The sequence below is a fragment of the Ascidiella aspersa genome, chromosome 5 (genome assembly GCF_963924565.1).
Source record: "Ascidiella aspersa chromosome 5, kaAscAspe10.2, whole genome shotgun sequence".
In the NCBI taxonomy this organism is placed as follows: Eukaryota; Metazoa; Chordata; class Ascidiacea; order Phlebobranchia; family Ascidiidae; genus Ascidiella; species Ascidiella aspersa.
Window position 1 is genome coordinate 30,081,949 of NC_139451.1, and position 18,969 is coordinate 30,100,917.

An 18,969-nucleotide genomic window follows, 5' to 3' on the forward strand; every position below is an offset into this window, starting at 1 on the left:
GTTTAATAACAAAAATGTTATATTTTGGTGGTTAAATTTACATTGTTTTTAAAAGCAAACTATACATTATTCTTGTGTTGTTTATTGTTGTTTAAAACGCATGTCGTAATTGCTAGTTTTTTGAGCTAATTAAAATCATTCACGTTTTCTTCACGAATATTTTCATACTAATAGATTGAAAAACACTGTTTCGGTCATTTGTATATTTTTTGTTTACAGGAACTTTTAACTGACTGGACAGACTGGAGTCCTTGTAGCACAACGGTTTGTGGATCATCGGGCAAACAGCGAAGAAGAAGGAAGTGTCTGAAAGAAAATGGACTCTGTCTTGAGAGTAAGCTTTACTCTAATCTAGTATTAGTAACCTACTAAACCTTTATTAGCTACATAATAAACCGATGGGTTTATGTGGGCCATGTTATGATGCCTTCCAGCTCTTTAGGTTGTTTACTTTTCGTGTACAACAGTTAAATTCCGATCAATCCCAATTATTAGGTACACGTTGTACAGCCACTTGAACTTGATATAGATTCAAAGGACAAATAGGTCTAATAAATCGACATCCTCTTAATAAGGACGTTTAGATTCGCCGTTGTATTATCATCAGTTATAAAAGTTGAAAATATTTTCCTACTGAAGTCAATTTAACAAACTTATCGAGACATGTACCGAAAGCCACAATTACTTGAATTTAAGGTGTTAAGATACCTTAAGTTTCAAATTTAGAAATTTTTAGATAAATTTACTTTCTTAAATCAAATATGTTATGTGAGATGCTTATCGTTGTGATTGCTTTAACAATTCTATTTCGTCAAGGTGCGTTTACGGACACATTTTATTTCCAAACTTGTATTCGCAGGTTTGGCAGAAGTAAGACGATGTGGAGAATTGTGCGTTGAAGGTAGTGGGATCGAATATGTACCACAACAAACAAGGTAAAATGTGCCAAAACAAGGGCATTCTGTAAACCTACCATAGGTTTCTATACTTATACAACTGAGACACCAAACGACACCGCTTTGTCTGCCCATTTAAATGAAAATGACATACAACTGCATCAAATTTGACATCAGGGTTTTATGCACACCTGAGGCATTTTAGCCAACATGGTAGAAAGATTTCGATGTACACACAAGTTGCTGAAAAAAGCCACAGCTATCCCGGTTGCATTCTAGTGCAATACAGGATACAAATACGTCAGTCTATTGACTTATTAATATTGATCTAAGCAAAATACAAATAAATTACTAAATCAATCTATTTGAATCTAGGAATTAACTATACCCCGTTTAGGTGAAACATAAGCTTCTTACAAAAAATATTTTATTCCGTATATTTTACTATAGTTTTTAAATGAAAATTTTAACTTGCCAACATTTGTTTAGAAATTCGGCTTATATTGTGACGTAGCTATTAACTATTGTTTGTAATCGAACGTGTCCCGGACTTGACCTTCGCCCTGACCTCTACGCGCGTGGCCATGTGCAACGTTTAAATGTAAACAAAATCCCTGCTTTTAAAACAGCTATAAAATTGTTTGATTTGATCATAGTTGCCTTTTAGTGCGGTAGTGAAATGTCAATTTTTTGAAAACTGTTTTAATAAAATTATAGAGAACTGTTCCAAGGGGGTGCGAGGATGTTGAATCAAACAGGATGTATTACTGGAATTCAATTCTTTGTCCAGTTAAATGTAAAACTAACTCACATTTTTGTATTGTGTTACTGTGTTAACAGTTACTCGTACAAAAATGGAACTTCAACGGTTTTGGGATTTAAACCATTCTATAAGGAGGTGCGAAAATCATTTGGTTTTAACAGGGGTGCAGCAAGGAAAAATTTTAGGAACCACTGCTTTAAAACATTTTTTGTGCCTGTTGTTTATATTTTACAACCCATGAGCAAACAGAAGCTTACGGCATCCATTACTATGAACAATACTAAAATCGACCATAATGGTTGGAGGTTGTAGTAAGACGTAATAAGAATATCAAAGCCCATACTGAAGTATAGGTATCATTTTGAAGGTTTCGAATAACTGTTTGTTGAAAATAAATAAAGATTTATTCGAAACGTTCAAAATGATACCTACTCTTGTATGGGCTTTGATATTCTTTTACGTCTTAAACGATAAAAATGTTATTCATATTTTTAGTTGGGATTCGTGGCAACCCTGGACTCGCTGCTCATCCGGATGCGGAAAGGGAATTCAGTCGCGCAAACGCAAATGCTCTGACAGGTAAGTCGGATTCAAAGTTCTCGTAAAATAAACTTTCAATGCGTTAGGTTAGACCGATGCAGTCGGTCTCAAATGTGGCGATAGCGTTATCGATGGGCCTGGAAAAGGTTATCGGGACGTTGATATCGTCTTTGCGTACACCAGTATTTGGCAGACATGTTTCTCTTTAGTGTTTGCAGACTGTATTTTGCTGTTATTACATGTTCTGGGGAGGGGAGTTTGTGTCAAAACCTTGTTCAAAAAGCTTACTAAGGACTTGTGCAAACTTTTCCTTCATAATGCGCTAAGAAGTCTATGGAACATATAGGCTTATTTTCCCGTGAAAAGTCCATATAAACAAGTGCAGTTCTTTTCTTTTTTTCTTTAAAACCAAATGGTTAGGTTAGCCCCAAGACAAAGCTGTCACCAAACCCGAAATCCATATTTTTCAAATACGAGCAATTTGAAACGAGTTATTTTTAACAGAAGCTGTTCTGGTCATTACCGAGAGGAACGATCATGCTTCACTGAACTCTCCTGCCTCCCGTGGTCATCATGGTCTACTTGTTCCATTCCATGCGGAACGGGAGGGTCACGGTCAAGGTCACGCCTTTGCTTCAATCAACAGTAAGTTTCTTTCATTGGATTTAAGTTTCTAAAACTCGGTTTTCTAAATTGTCAGCCGTGTATGTTTACATAGAGGTTTTTCTGAACGAAGCGCGAAGAATATTTGAGAAGATACATTGAATATCTTAATATAGTATTTAAAAAAATTAATATAGTATTTTTGTTTTAAATTTTTACACACTTCAATCGGGCTAGGGTTAAAAATATTATATCCTTCGACTTTGATTGACTGTCTAGCATGTTTGGTAATCAGACTAATTTGGCACCGTTGTTTGCACTTAGGACGTTCTGGGTGTCTTCATAAAGTTTAACCACGTTTATTTTAATATGTTTAAAATAAAATATGACTTTCTTCAGGTAACAGAGTTTTAAATTATCTGACAAAATATGAAGTTTGAATATCTTGCATGTCCCAGACGATATTACCTTCGGGAAATTGACGACCTCAGCTCAATATTTTGTGAACTTAAGAAAGCAAATACAAACCGAAAATACAAGTCCTATATAAATACAATGAATATACAGCAGTTTATATAAGATATTGCTGCCAGGCACAATATCAAGTTTGTAGAGCTCTTCTGGCAAATGTAACTTTTTATTCCGACGTTTCGACGTCCTATACAGGTCGTCTTCATCAGGGTAGAAATTTTTTTTCTTTTTTTCCTTTATTTATCATGCACTGTACTAGTCGCATTCAGTGTTATTTACCCTGATGAAGACGACCTGTATAGGACGTCGAAACGTCGGAAAAAAAAAACATTTGCCAGAAGAGCACTTTGAAATATTTTTGCATTCATGTTGTAGTTACAATTCTGGGGTGGACAATGAACACAATTCATCCCTAGCAGACCCAACAGAAGAACAGGATCTTATTGGTAGGTTCTTTAAAAAAATTACATAAAATATACCTTTTTATTAGAGAGAGCTTTGAAAAACGGGTTTTATCTAGTCGGGCTTATGAAAGAAAGTTGTTGTTATGCTTTTTCCGTCTGTTTTTTTTTTTATAAAACAACTAAAAATGTTTTGGCTTTTAGAGGTTAATGTACAATAAATCCTTGGAATTCATGATTTAAATAATTGTAGTGTTTAGTTTTACAATCGTTTTCAGTTTGAATTATTGTGGTAGTTGTACTTTATGCCAGCTTTAAATAAAATAGAAAATACATTATTTTCTTGGATATCGCAATTATTGTTATGGTTGTACGAAATCCAATGGTTATAAACTTAGTTTCTTTCATTCAGATTCAGCTGCTAGTTTATACTTTCTACTCGAAATCAGGAATTTAAATAATTGAAGGGTTCAGTCTTAGAATTGTCTTTCTAGTTTGATTAAATGTGGCAATTGAAATTTATCCAAAGTTGAAATAAAACACAAAATATACAATTTTTGGATAATGATTAAAATATATAGGCTTCAAGTTGTGTTTTGTGTAATTATTTTATGATTGCACGACATCTAAAAGCTAAAATTAGTTACTTTAATTCAGATTCCAGCTCGCTATTTTGTCAAAACGATGACGTAATAACCGGTACGTCTCCCTGCTCGGTAGCGCCAACGTGCGGCGAGCGGTCGTGGAGCGACTGGAGCGAATGGAGCTGGTGTTCAACCACTTGCGGCGCTGGTGTGCAGACGAGAGCGAGGTCGTGCGCTGGTGATCGTAGGTGCTTGTCGATTGTTGATTGCTGATTATCGCTTATCGGCACAAAAAATGATATCGTCGATCTCTAATTTAAAACTTAAACGGTCAAAGTGCTATCTACTTCTGTATGGGCTTTGGTGTTCGTACTACGTCTTACTAAAACCTTAAACAACCAACGCATAGAAGAAGGTTTTGATTTTTATATTGTTTTACGTTTACATTCAGCAAACCAAAGTTACATCATATAAAGAATATCAAAGCCCATACAGAAGTAGGTATCATTTTGAACGTTTCGTTGAAAATAAATAAAGATTTATTCGAAACGTCCAAAATGATACCTACTTATGTATGGGCTTTGATATTCTTATTACGTCTTACTACAGCCTTCAACCATTATGCTCCAAAGTTACACCAATTCACAGTTAAACGATTAAAACAACATCTTGTGTTGTAGCATCTCTACCGCCCTGCAGCGGTCAGTCCTTGGAACACCGGGACTGCGATTTAGCCTGTTGGACCAACTGGGGCCAGTGGACAAGCTGTACCCGGTCCTGTGGACGTCTGGCGGGGGTCAGGAACCGGTACCGGGACTGCACCAGTTCCAGGGGCCTGTTCACCCCCTTCTATGAATGTCCGGGGGAGAGTAGAGAAAAAGGAACATGCAACGGAACAAAAGACGTGAGTATAAAAAGGCTTTAGAAACAACATTTTCAAGAACCCACTTGGTTATTAGTTTACTTCATTGCAAAACAACTAAAACCATTTTTTCTTTACGTTTTTTTAGTGTTGTAAGGGCTTAAGTAAAAGCACTTAAGTCACTGTGTTTAAATAGATTGATTTGACCTTATCTTTTAGGCAAAATGACTTGACTTGACTTAGACTTAAGTCTTTTGGACAAAATTACTTGACTTGACTTAAGTCTGTCGAACAAATCACTTGGCTTGACTTGAGTCTTTTGGACTAAATGACTTGACTTGAACTGTTTTATGCCAGGTTGCTACTTTTTGGTTTAGACCGTTTTTCACATGCAATGCTTCAAATATATTAAAACCTTAACTCTGAATCTTAATAAATATATGTTTGGGCATGTGAAGCAGAATTGGTGTTTCCGGTTGAAATGCTTCTGTGCCTCACCTACATGGGAACGTTATTCGAATATAATAAAAGCTAAACTACTCGCAGACGTGTTACATGTGGATTTTGCGGAACTAACCTTCGAGATTTATTGCCGAATGCCCTGTAAATATTCGCCTTAGTACTAAAAAATTTGACCAAACAATATTTTTTTGTGTTAATAAAATCAAAATTCCAAAACATGACGCCGCAAAATATGTGTTTTCCCCGCATTAATTGCTGAATCTTAGTAAATACCTGGTTGTGTAGGCCAGTGTTTCATAATCAGCTGAATGGTTCACCCCAGGTTGAATACAATTTTTGCAGGGGTGAACCAACTAAAAGGAATGAATAAGGGTGAACCGCCAGAAATGGATGATCTCTGTAGTAAATCGACTACTAAACTGCTGTTATTTTTGGTTGTTTTTTTTTTGCTTATTATAATAGTAAAGTTGGTTTGCACTGAGTGTACAAGTGAAAAAAAATGCTGACTGTGTTTTCTTGTAGCTTTATGCAAAAAGATATATATATAGACGAGACAGTTTTATCATATCATGGGTCAAGGGTGAATGAAATCTCGAGATAGATTCTAGGGGTGAACAAAACCGAAAAAACATTAAGAAGCACTGGTGTGGGCTATGTGTACAAGAACTATTTTTTACTGGTAAAATGTTAACCTAAATTACTCGCAGACGTGTTACATGTGGAACCAGTGGACTGAGTACAGCAAGTGTACTCGCACATGCGGTTCTGGAACGAAGATGCGTACTCGAAGTTGTGCGCGGGGAGTTTGTAAAGGAAGGAATATCGACACGAGGAGTTGCAACTTTATGGCAAGTTGATTTCTTGTCTCTTAACGTTTTTTAGTTTTGTAAAGAGAAATGAAAGTTTGTGCTGATTTAGTATATTCTAAACGTTGTGTCAAAAGAATAGAGAATGTTAGTTTCTCCAGTTATTAACTAAGTCAAATAACGATATCAAGTACGTCGAGTAACGATAATTTATTGAGGGGTGGCAATTGACTTTTAAACACTTAATGGTTGCAATGAGTCCCAACTTGTATAACCAGGGCTGTGGAGTCGGTTAGAAACAACCCGAGTCCAACTCCTCCGGCCAAAATGTGAGATTTCTTTGAGTCCCGTGTCTGGCTGCAACTCTGTAGCCTATATTTAATCAATTTACGTAATTGAAATAGGCTAAATTTACAACAACCCACTTAAAGGAGTGTCCTGTAAACCATCCACTCACAATGCCTGATTGTAGATTATTCAACCATATGTTCTATTCCACCTTTATAATGTACGGTTTTTCGCCTTATCAGTTTCGAAATTTGGTAATATTCATCAGGGCTGCGGAGTCGGTTAAAAATAATCCGAGTCCGACTCCCGAGTCCTACTCCGGCCAAAAAAATAAACCCGAGTCCGACTCCCGAGTCCCGAGTCCGTTCGTGACTCTACAGCCTGTATTTCACACATTCACCTAACTAAAATAACGTGGATGTTCAGCAATCCACTTATAGGGGTATCGTATAATTCATTCACTCACAATACATGGTTGCAAAACATTCCGCCATATAATATTTCACCTTTAAAATTTCAATTTGGCGGCCATGTCAGTTTTAAAATTCGATACTGCGCATGCGCATGTCGTACTCGGGTCTCGGGTAGTTTTACAAGGTCTTACTCCAATCCCGAGTCCCGAGTCCGACTCCGCAGCCCTGCTACTCATGCGCACGTCGGACTCGGGTAGTTTTATGTACTCTTACTCGAGAGTCTCGAGTCCCGACTTCGACTCAGCAGCCCTGGCTATAACAGCAGGACCCTATCCAGTAAAACTTGCAGTAACTTGCTTTCGCTGTTTTTCACTTTCATTTAAACTGTTTATTGTCACCCCAATACTGATTTGAAGCATTTTGTTAGTCCGACGTGTGACAGGTAGTTCGTATGTTTTTTTGACATGCAAGTTATTTCGGCTTTTCTATTCCAGTCCTGTCCGTTCTGGACTTCGTGGTCACGCTTCGGTTGCTGCAGCAAAAGTTGCGGTGGGGGCGGGGTCAAGGAAAGGTCACGGAGATGCCGGTGCTCCAATGACGGAACATGTAAGGCAGTTATTTTTAACTTGAGAATTTGAAATCTATGCAACGAAGAAATATGCAGATGTGATGGTAAAAACTAACTTGCCTGCTTTTCTGAACAATAAATTCGTCGAAATTGTACAAAGCACATTTGTCAGTTTTTTTTTTTTAATATGCTATTAAAAGCGCTCACCGTTCACTTTTCCGCTATTGCAAGAGAGTACAATTTCCAGGACTTTGACCGCCTAAAACAATAGGAAGACATTGAAATCGCAAAATCAAAAGACAAAGAAATGTTATTCACCTATTTTTATTTTGCATTAATCAAAGCTATTTAAACACGTGCAATCACGGACATCACATACCGTAATTACCTCTTATCATCAATAGGGTGTATCTTCATAAAATCCAAAACCATCGGCGGCAGGTTTTAGCCAATCGATCACTACTCCGCTGACGCGTATATTAACAAGTAAAACGCATAGTTAAAAACATGAGTAAAAACTGTTTTTACTCATGTTTTTAACTATGAATTTTACCTTTTAAGCGGATCTAGGATTTCTGTTGGAGCATGTAAAGAGTTGGAGCATGGAAAAAACATCCGTAACTCCCGTTCAACGTACGTAACGCAACATACTGCAACACCCAGTTAAAGTGTGTAACGTACTTCCAGGTTGCGACGGACCACAACGCGAGCGCATCGAGTGTTTCGTGCGCGAATGCAACGATACGTCATCGGTGTTCGACGCCTTCCAATGCGGCGTCAACAATGCGAATATGACGTCATCTGGCGCGATGCCTCAACGCAGCGCCATCTTACGGATATTCGGTGGAAGGGTAGGTTGGGTTTAATAGTTTTCTTCAAGTTCTAACGTGAACCAGACTTGTTTTTAAAAGCCACTCTTTCTCAATCCTTGACGAACCTTTTGTAAGCGTGAGTATTTCAGCAAAGCTTTTGCGATCTAATTCACTTTGCTGAAGTTTTTGTAAGTTTAAAATCAACAAAAAACTAAAACGTGCCGTAGTTTGGTGACCCTTGTTTTAATCGAGTATATAATTTTCAGGACTCGATGGTTCGGCGATTGCCTTTGTTAAAATGTTAGCACATATTTTCGAGATAAAAAGCTCATTCAATCCAGTACTTTACTATTGTATTTTTAAATGTTACTTGTTAAGTTATAGAGGTACACTATAGTAGTTGAATATACGATGTTTGATTTAAGCCTTAAAAAGAGTCTTTTATTTTTTAAGGACTCAGTAATATATGGCGGTTACCTTGGTAGGAATGTTTGTATCTTTTGCGGGGATATATCATTCATAAATCCAGTATTTTACTATATTTTGCAATTTTCACTTGTTAAGTTATAGCGGTACATTAGTAGTTAGAGATTCGATTTAAGCCTTAAACATAGTCTTTAATTTTTCTCAGGACTCGGTGATACGGCGGTGGCCTTGGCAGGGAAGTTGGCAGAACCGAGGATGTAGATTCTGTCGTTGGGAGCACAAGTGTGGAGCAACACTCATCGCAGCGCAGTGGGCAGTAACCGCTGGACATTGCATCAGGGAAACGTAATTCCATATTTGCTTGGTGTGCATGAGCTACAAATACAAGTGTTGACTCAAGTGCACTTAAGTGTTTCAATTAATTGACTTAACTTGAGCCTTTCGGTCGAATTACTTGATTTGACTTAATTATTTTTAGATAAATGACCTAAATTGGACTTAACTAGTTCGGTCAAATAATTTGACTTGATTTAATTATTTCAGACAAATTACTTGACTTGGACTTAAGTCTTTGTCACCGCTGGACATTGCATCAGGGAAGCATAATTCCATATTTGCTGACAGTATTGCATGTGCTTACAAATGCTACTGTTGTAATGACTGTGAATTAACTCAAGACCTTAAATCTATATAACACTGGTAGCGATTTGACTTAAATTAATGTTTTTAAATGACTGCAAAAATTTTTGAAAGCAGGTTTTGGTTAACATCGCTTGTCGTTTTTTCAACAGGGTTCACTTTATCAACGAGAGGGATCCGGGATGGTACTGGAGCCTAGTGTTTGGGATGCAGAAGTTGTCCGGGGGTGGGAAGCGATATTTTGCGAGGAGAGCTTTCGTTCATGGCGACTATGACTTCAAAAACGTGACGATAGGTAAGCCATATATAATTCTCTTTAAAAGGAAAATATAAAGCATATTGACCATTTCCTATTGGTGACCTTTGCTAAAAATCCTATAATTGCTGAAAAATGAGTGTCAGTAAAACATTTAAAAAGGTCGCAATCACAATCCAGTAATCAAATTGGATTTAACGAGGAGATTATGTGAGTGACTGAAAAGACGAAATTTAAGAACAAGTATTTTCCTAATTCATATCATTATCTCGGTCCATATACCTCAATCCACATTAAGTTGTTTTCATTAAACAGAAGACATAGTATAAGTTATTACTGACCACAAAAAGGCTTTGTGTTTTTTATTAGTTGCCTAAACTAGAGTACGTTATCTGTTACTAAAGTCCAGGTTCTATTTATCAGTCGTTCATGTGGCATCCAAATCATAGACATTGCCATAATGGGTAATCAAGAACGAATTTGAAATTAGAGCCTTGTATCAACCGTGCTTTGTATACTGTTTAAAAGTTAATTTTACTGACAAATATATAAAAACATATACCTATCCAAGTACTATAAGACCCTGGACCTGATATGCCCGTAGGTAAACTAAGCGTAGTACCTGGATGAGATAAGCATAGACTTTGCAGTGATCTATTTAAGCAATTCCATAGCTAGGCGTTTTGGTGTTTTATGCACAACAACGGTTTATTCGCAAATACGCATTCATTTATACAACCATGAACAGAATCGTCTAAACATGTTACGTTTTGTTGTTGAAAGCAATAAAAGAAAAGGGTTTACATCATTATTATACATACAGTTAGGGACAATGTTACTTTCTTTTGTTTTCAGGCGACATCGCCCTTCTAAAACTGGACAAACCGCTTACTATTTCTTCTGCCATTCGACCCATCTGTCTTCCACAAACTGTTCAACCTGCACCAGGCAAAAAGTGCTTTATCACTGGTTGGGGACATTTGGGTAAGTTAAATTAACGTTTATAGCATATATGGTATGCTAAACTTTTTTTTTTCATTTTACTATATTGAAACTAGTAGAAAGCACAACAGAAAGAGAATTGATTTTTTTTACCCTACAGTATATGTAAAACCTTTTGGTTATATATAGCTAAACCATTACAACGTGATATTAACCGAACGGTTTCCCAGCCTATTTTATTCACCATATCCACAATTAGCATGGGTTTAAATATAGCTATAAAAGTCGTAAAGATTAAAATTTAAACACTAACATTCGGAAATTTAAAGAAGCAAGGCTAAGAAAATAATGGCAAAGGTTAGCTTTAAAGCATCTCTTCTTAAGAAAGGGATGAGATTCGAACGCCTAACTTCTGGAATTTAGATTCGACTTAAAACCAAACACAAACGACTTTTAGGTCCACCTCCCAAGGATGGCGAGGAGATACTGGAAGAAAACAGGGCAGATGTTCTTCAGGAGGGATCGATACCGATCGTTAACTTCACGAGATGCAGAGGACTTGGAGCAAAGTACAAGAGGGAACTGAAGGTTGGAAGTCACATGTGTGCTGGTGACCCTGATACCAATGAAGTGGTCGACTCGTGTCCAGTAAGTAGATGCAGTAAATAAAAAAAAACTATAGTGTTATCTCAAGTTTTTAAAGACAACTGTGTAAAGCGTATTGCGATGCATTTGTTTTCCCGACTCCAACAATGTGGTCGACTGGTGTCCAGTAAGAAAATCAAAGTATTAAGTAGAAAGGCAAAATATTTCAGTGTTATCTTAACAAAGACAACTGTTTTTTTTTATTATACCCCATTTTGTGTCCGGTAATTACCATGGCTTGATGTCCTCAGTGTTGTAAGACGTTCGCAAAATAACTATGGGTTCTTAGGGTGTGAACCAGGGGTCCTTAAACTGTTTTTAACACGAACTCCTGAAAAAATATTTTTTTTTCGCTTTAAGCAGGGTCACCATGAAAATTTTAAAGAAGGCGTAATTAAATTTTAAAGATTGGGTCGATGCTGTTTTCGGTCCAACAAATGTGAGACTGAAACGCAAAAAAGCTTTGCTGGAGTCGCTGATGATCCAACATCACAAACCAGAACTTAATATAGATACAACCTCGGCACCTTTATATATTTTTGATACCTAGCGCGACGCACTGACCCATACACCTTTTTCTCTGCTATTTTTTGTCCTTTTTTCCTTTCTTTTTTACGTTTTATCGCTTTTATCTTCACTTGATTTTTACACTGATAATGGCATGAGTTATTGCTGAAACGTCTGTAAATTGCGAAATGTCGCTTTTATCAAATATTATGGCTTTCATGTTTTTATTGAAGTGACTAAAAAAAACGTGTATTGTGTTCCAAAGTTATATTATTATGTTCCTAATAGGCTCTTAAGAACACCAATCATTAAAGTTAAACAAGATTGTTATTGCATATAACCGATTAAACAACTTCTTTGTTTTATTTATTTTTTCTCCAATTTCTTCTTGGCAAATTTCCTTCTCAAATTAAAAATTCCTCCCGAAGGGAGCTTAGTGGCTCATTTTAAAAACCACTGCTCTATAATTTGATTGGTGCTTTATCAAAGTTCAACTTAGCCTGTTTAACCTCCATTTATATTTTAATTAATACCATAGTTTGATTACAGCATCATGATTCTAATGTAAGGATCTTTTAAATAGCATTATTGCTTCAATCTCAGCATCATGGTTATTAATAAATATAATAATAATACCCTTATTTCTCTGACAAACATCACCAAGAAATTGTTGGCAGCAGTAATCGTTTCAACGAAAATAACCCCTTGGTTTTTCTAGGGAGACTCGGGCGGTCCGTTGTCCTGCCGTCGGCCAAGTGGCCAGTGGTACCTGGCTGGCGTGACGTCATTTGGGTTCGAGGAGTGCGGCTTACGTCATCACGTTGGAATTTACGCTCCAGTGGCGCTGTACGAGCGTTGGATTCGGGACACGGTGGAAAACAACACGTACGAAGACTGCTGAGAGACTTTAAATAACTACTCGCTACTGGAATACAGAGTACTCGCATCACGACTACTCAGACGCTATTTGTACTCGGTACTCGGTTGAAGCAAAAGTTACTCGCCTTTACCCAGATTTCATTCACCCTTGCCTCGTGATATGATAAAACTATCTCCTCTATATATAACACAGCACATTCGGCATTTCAGCCCTGCTCTTCTCAAACGCTGTTTATCAATATGAATGGACAGAGAAGAAATTACTCCTACATTTACTATTTTACATGACAGATACGCTTTACTTGAACTAAATTTTCTTGTATCCCAACCTCAAATTTGACTTGGTTAGTCAAAAGTTGTAACTTTACTCGTGCCATGACTGATCTGTGAAGTTAATATATTGAATATAGATAGTTCAATTAACTTAATTTGGTACTCGACATGTCAAATGTTATTTTAATATTTATTAGCTCATGGGTAAACTACATGTACACTGAATGTTTTGTGCATGTTTTGTAGTCGTACTCCAAAAAACCCAACTGTATTGCAACCTCCTACACATTCCTTTCGTTGCTCAACAAAAGCAAAACAATTTAAAAAAATATTGTTTTTACCTGACTGATACTCGTTCCATTTACGAACTCATGTAAATGTATAGAGGGCTCTCGAGTGAAATTTAAATGTATTATTTAAATGTCATAACAATGTAGTTGCTTAATGAAGTAAAATACTTACTGTCGCTTTAGTACGTTGATTATACTCATTTTTCGAAGAGTTACAACGTATTTTTACCGCCTCTTTAAAATATATTTCTACTTGTTACATGTTAAATCCATAACGACTTGTACAATTAGTTGAATGAACTAACAAGGAATAATTGTGTTGCGACGTTTTTTGCTTGTTCCTCGTTCGATACAAAAATAGTGAAAATCGCGGTATTTTGTAATTACTATTTGTATTTCAGTAAAGCAAGAAAGTTATACATATCGAACATTTAAAACGCTATTTGTATGTTTATCAACTGATGGAAACATAAGTAATTCGTTAGATAGATTTTACAAGATAAATATCAAACTACTACGAATAGATTGTCCAGAAATCCAAAACTACTCGTGTTACCGCTATTTTGTATATGATTTATATTTGTGTCAAATTTTTGTTACGTTTTTATTTTTTTTGTAAATACTTATAAAAATCGAGTTTACATTTTACGTTGCAACTGTCTATTGTTTTAAATCGCCGTTGTTTCATACGTCTTTAACAAAGTTTTTTCGACATAAATATAAACCTAGATGTTATCCCACTAATTTAATCAACCGCACAACTTAAGGCAATTAAAAGTGCTAATTCGCACGTTTATGAGTCGAACTTATTCTATTTCATGAAATACGCTATTGCTGCTAGGCATAATATATAACCGAGTGCTGCTCATCCAGCAGTATTATTTAAATCAATTGTATAGCAAGTCCAAACGTCGATTGATTATAACTGCTGGATGAGCAACACTCTGTTATATACTCTGTTTCACTTCTGTATTTGTATGTTGGGTCACTCAACTTGCAAATAATAAGCAATAAACAAGCCCTTGTCAGATCCGGCCCTCAGAGTCAGTTCTATTCTTCGTCCACGACGTACTTCTTTAATAAAGATAAAGTACAGTTAAAATTAGCCGGGTGCAATTTCAAACTAAACTTTGATGAAACTAAACGACAATGTATTGCTTACTACAGTTTTGTTTCGGAATTATTTAAATTTCTGTTGTGTAACGATAATCAAGTTAATAAAGTTCAACACCAAATTTTACATGCGGCCCGCGATAGTCATTCCTTTTAGTTAGCCGGGCAATTTTAAAAAGGTGTGTTGCTCCTGACATAGATCGGACAAAGACGATTAGATGCACGTCGGTCACATCACGTTTTAAGAGACAACCACCGACGAAAAATGTTCCCAGGTCTAATATCCATAATGGTACATGGCTCTTTGGGCGTAAGATCAAGTTTAAGAATACATCATACCATACATATTGAGAAGGTTTTCTGGTAAAAGTTGCGTCTCATTGAAAAATAAGGAAAATAAGGTTGAAGAAGCATTTTACGAGGAAATTTCTGAAGTCATGTTAACACGAAAGTTGTATCGAAATGACCTTGCATGACATTTATCAGGTTTGCTGTAGGTTTTTAACGGTCCCTTGTTTTATGACGTCAAGTCATGACGCAATCATGTGACGTTATGTCCAAATATACCCAAGAGGAAATCCTGAATCTACCCACGTATTCAATGAAACATGCAAACACATATGTGTGTTAACAACTGAGATCTAGCCCTTCTGAAGTTGCTTTTTGACCAACGATAAAGGATTAAGTATCATTAGTACACCGAAAAGCCATTGCAGACTCACTGAATCTGGTGATCTATGATGCAAGCAGGGCAGGCTAGAAAAAAAAGCCAACCTGCAGTTAAGTTCGAACTCACGACCTCCGGTCAAGCCGGGGCCGTCGCTCTACCAACTGAGCTATGCAGGCTCAGAGAGGAGCGAGGCGAGAAGCAACCATAAGCCAATGCTTGCTCAATCTGTTAGTACAAGCAACTTCAATTGAAGGGGATTCACAGTACCATATCATATGCAATGAAACATGAACACACATGTGTGTTTACAACTGAAATCTAGCCCTTTTGAAGCTGCTTTTTGACCAACGATTACGGCTTACATATCATTAGTACACCGAAAGCCATTGCAGACTCTACACCGAATCTGTCGATCAATGATGCAAGCAGGGCAGACTAGAAAAACAACTAGCCTGCAGTGAGGTTCGAACTCACGACCTCCGGTCAAGCCGGGGCCGTCGCTCTACCAACTGAGCTATGCAGGCTCAGAGAGGAGCGAGGCGAGAAGCAACCATAAGCCAATGCTTGCTCAATCTGTTAGTACAAGCAATTCAATTCTTCCACGTACGGTTCCTTTCTTTATTATTGATATTTCGCTGCCGGCTAATACAAGGTAGATGTATGGATTGTTACATTATACATTATTTCAAATATTGTTTTTTTTTAGATAAGGAAGAAATTAGTGTTTTAACTCATTTTGTTTAAATAACGATTTGTTTAAATCAGGGAGTCGAACCGTTTGACTTTTCCGGTTCAGGTTCGGTTCGGGTTCAAGGATTTTTTCGGTATCCGGTTCAGTTCCGGTTTCGGTTCGGAGTAATTTAAAAGTTCCGGTTCAGCTCCGGTTCGACCATCGCTATTTCGAAACCGGTTCATAAAGTTCCGGTTCAGATACAATATAATTTGCGTTAAATCTCAAAATGTGGCTCGATAAATGTAGTGAATTGAATAATCTTTGAATTGTAAGTCATTTAATCTAAGTTCCGTGACTTATTAAAAAAACAGCAACTCAATATTGAAATATCTAAAAAATAAAAAATGAACGATTTTTTTATTCAATATTCATAATTTATTCATAAAATTTCGAACATTGCGTAACTTGACTCGGTAAAATAGAAGTTGTGACGTCATGCTGGAGCGAACCGCTTTTGCTTACAGGTTCGGGTCCAGTTTAGGTTGAGGTACTTTCAAATTATTCGGTTCAGTTCCGGTTTGGCTCCTTAAAATCTTATAAAAACCGGTTCAGGTTCGGTTACGGTTCGACTCCCTGGTTTAAATTTATCACTATAGCTATAGCATATAGCGCGGTCAACATTTTGATTTAGGCAAATAAAGGATTCTTTTTCATAGTTTGTTTTCATGTTATATTTTAAGATAAACTATGGTTAAAACTGAACTTGACCTCCAAATACATTCCCTTTGAATAAGGTAAGAAATATTTACTCTGTCGTTTTCTGTTTAGTAAAATCCGACTGAAATTTTAAACTGGATAACGTCAAATGTCCTAAAACCGGTTTGATAACAGCAAATTAAGCGGACACTTGGTCTGCCGAAAATCCATCCGACCTTGTAACTTGATAAATTGCCCGACCTGACAGACAGAATTACATTCATTAGCGGTGAAATTAAACCGGGACCTTTGGCGGCTGTTTAACACATATGCGCAGCAGCTATTAGCGCCCTTTAAATCCTTTAGGCGTTTTTAAATAGGGCTGGGCAACTAGTTCAAATAAGAAACTTTCAGCAGTGTGCAATTAGTTTTACAATATGTAGTTTATTAGAGTATTTATGAAGACACTCGGTTTCTCGATACAACACGTTATGTTGTACGTTTAACGTTCCGTAATAATAACAACTATTTTACCGCGTTAACCTATTTTTTTTTAATTGTAGTTTTAAGAATTGTTAGAAAAAAACGACATTTAGCCGTATGTATGGATCTGTATTGAAGCTTGATATTACATCCCAAAGCTACTTAAGAAGGCGTTCGATACGTGCTTGTATCATTTATATGATACAGAGGATGCCAATTTACTTGTTTGGCTTAAAATTCATATTTAAAAACGGCATTAATTTGTCAAAATAAAAACAAATATTTTGACCGAATATTGAGTTTATGGCGCGTATGAATCAATTTATTTATCTTAGTTGATTACGACCCACAAAAATCCCCACACAAAAAAAAATGCATGTTTCGAGTTATATGTGTCCTGTCAAGTTATAGAGGACCAGATTGCCGTTTAAGCAAAGGATCTATGAAATCCGTAATCACAAAAAATAAAAGTCTCATAAAATAACCACCAATTAAAAAAGGCGTTATACCATCTGAGCTAAACATACTCAGAGGGGAGTAGTGCGAAACGACCAACATAGTTGCCAGCTTCTTTTGCTGCCCAAAGTTTAAAACATGTATGTAAATAGAAATGCATAAAATACGGAAAAGTCAAATGAAATGGCCACACAGTCAGTTATAAAATGACACTACTAAATATTTAACCCACTCGTCACTTTAAACATTTTGATCTCTTTTTTTCCTAAAGTAAAAATGGAACAACTTTGTTGTCACCTGATAACGCTAGATTTTCTAAATTGTTTTCGTCCCATTTTGGTAGTGTTATCACAAAAAGGGAACAGCATTTAAAAAATGCATTTCGAAACGATGCAACAGCTTGGCACAATTTTAGTTCCAAGCAGAAACTTGTCTAAAGAGAAAGAGAGAGAGAGAGAGAGAGAGAGAAGAAAGAGAAAGAGAGGAAGAGAGAGAGTAGAAAGAGAGAAGGAAAGCGAGAAAAAGGGAAACTAAGAGGCGAGAAAGAAAAAAGAAAAGCAAAAAAAGAGAACGGTAATGACCCGAGGTAACCCGAGCGCCGTTGACCCGACGTAACCCCGATGATGGTGGACGCAATTTTAGGCGACGTGTCTCAAATTTTCGCACGCAGCGTAACCTGATAAATTCGCGCCTATAATTAGCTGCCGGGCAGTGAATGTCGATATTGAGTGAACGTTGTCAATCGTTCAACCGCTTTGACTGTTCTACTGACCTGCCCTGGCGTTTTTTTGACGTGTATTTTGCTATATAAGTGGCGGTTTGCTGCTTATAAGATCACAGTTCAACTGGGAATCAGCATTCAACGGTTAACTACAGTACTTTAACCTTTTTTAAAACGACTTTCGGTAAGTGTATAATGAGTAGGCCTATATGTAAACTTAGCGTACTTCTTACTGTAACGGTAAATATAACTTTGGCGTCTGCATTATCAGGTTAGTGTTTAGTACTGTTTGACTAAGTTATAATGGAAGTTATTTTCAATTTTCGGTTAACGTGTAATAAATACATGCCTAAAATAAGCTGCTAATAAGTGAAACCAGATTGAAATGTTCTTTAATCTTGTAGTAGAAGAAAACCAAAATTGTAAGTTTGACTATTTGAGTAAACAAGCTCAAACTTAACGTGCTAAAAGTGTGTTTTTTCAGCCGCCAACTTTCAACGATTAAAATGAACGCTTCATTCATCTTTGCTGCCTTTATTCTATTTGCTGGAGCAGTCATTGCCCAAGGTAAATGATGATAATAATCGCATAATATTTCACAGAAAGATGTGTCATAACCCCAAGGTCAGAACAAATGTAAGCCAAATTAAAAAAAGCAAAATAAAAAAAAAATTAACTATACAAAAGCCTTAAAAAATAGTCGGCTTTTTTAGTTTAAATCATTACCAAGCAGCATAAGCTATCTGCCCCAACCGGGTTTAAAAACATATATATGGGATTTTATAAGCTTTTTCTACCAGGTAGAATATTTTATTTAAAAACAAACAATTA

The 18,969-nt window shown here is 36.5% G+C and overlaps 1 protein-coding gene, 1 long non-coding RNA gene and 1 other non-coding gene across 3 annotated transcripts; 2 read left to right on the forward strand and 1 right to left on the reverse strand.

Moving 5' to 3' along the window:
- The first annotated feature begins 219 nt into the window (after nucleotides 1-219).
- Nucleotides 220-3,719, forward strand: LOC146146299 (uncharacterized). Its single transcript, XR_014498709.1, has 5 exons — nucleotides 220-334; nucleotides 860-935; nucleotides 2,155-2,238; nucleotides 2,704-2,844; nucleotides 3,649-3,719. It is a non-coding gene; the product is annotated as an uncharacterized LOC146146299 (long non-coding RNA).
- A 715-nt stretch (nucleotides 3,720-4,434) lies between these two features.
- On the forward strand, nucleotides 4,435-12,967 carry LOC146146300 (serine protease 33-like). The gene is made up of 9 exons (XM_083390711.1): nucleotides 4,435-4,496; nucleotides 4,939-5,065; nucleotides 7,584-7,695; nucleotides 8,345-8,508; nucleotides 9,101-9,240; nucleotides 9,687-9,829; nucleotides 10,646-10,774; nucleotides 11,190-11,380; nucleotides 12,603-12,967. Exons 1-9 carry the CDS (start codon nucleotides 4,435-4,437, stop codon nucleotides 12,783-12,785), a joined length of 1,251 nt encoding a protein of 416 aa, XP_083246837.1. The 3' UTR covers nucleotides 12,786-12,967.
- Nucleotides 12,968-15,558: 2,591 nt separating this feature from the next.
- Nucleotides 15,559-15,633, reverse strand: Trnaa-ggc (transfer RNA alanine (anticodon GGC)). Its single transcript has one exon. It is a non-coding gene; the product is annotated as a tRNA-Ala (tRNA).
- Between the last annotated feature and the right edge of the window lie 3,336 nt (nucleotides 15,634-18,969).

Coding starts and splice junctions, on each gene's coding strand:
- LOC146146300 (XM_083390711.1), top strand. CDS start 4,435: ATGGAGCTGGTGTTCAACCACTTGCGGCGCTGGTGTGCAGACGAGAGC. Junction 4,497..4,938: donor GAGAGCGAGGTCGTGCGCTG/GTGATCGTAGGT, acceptor CTTGTGTTGTAG/CATCTCTACCGCCCTGCAGC. Junction 5,066..7,583: donor CTGGCGGGGGTCAGGAACCG/GTACCGGGACTG, acceptor TTTCTATTCCAG/TCCTGTCCGTTCTGGACTTC.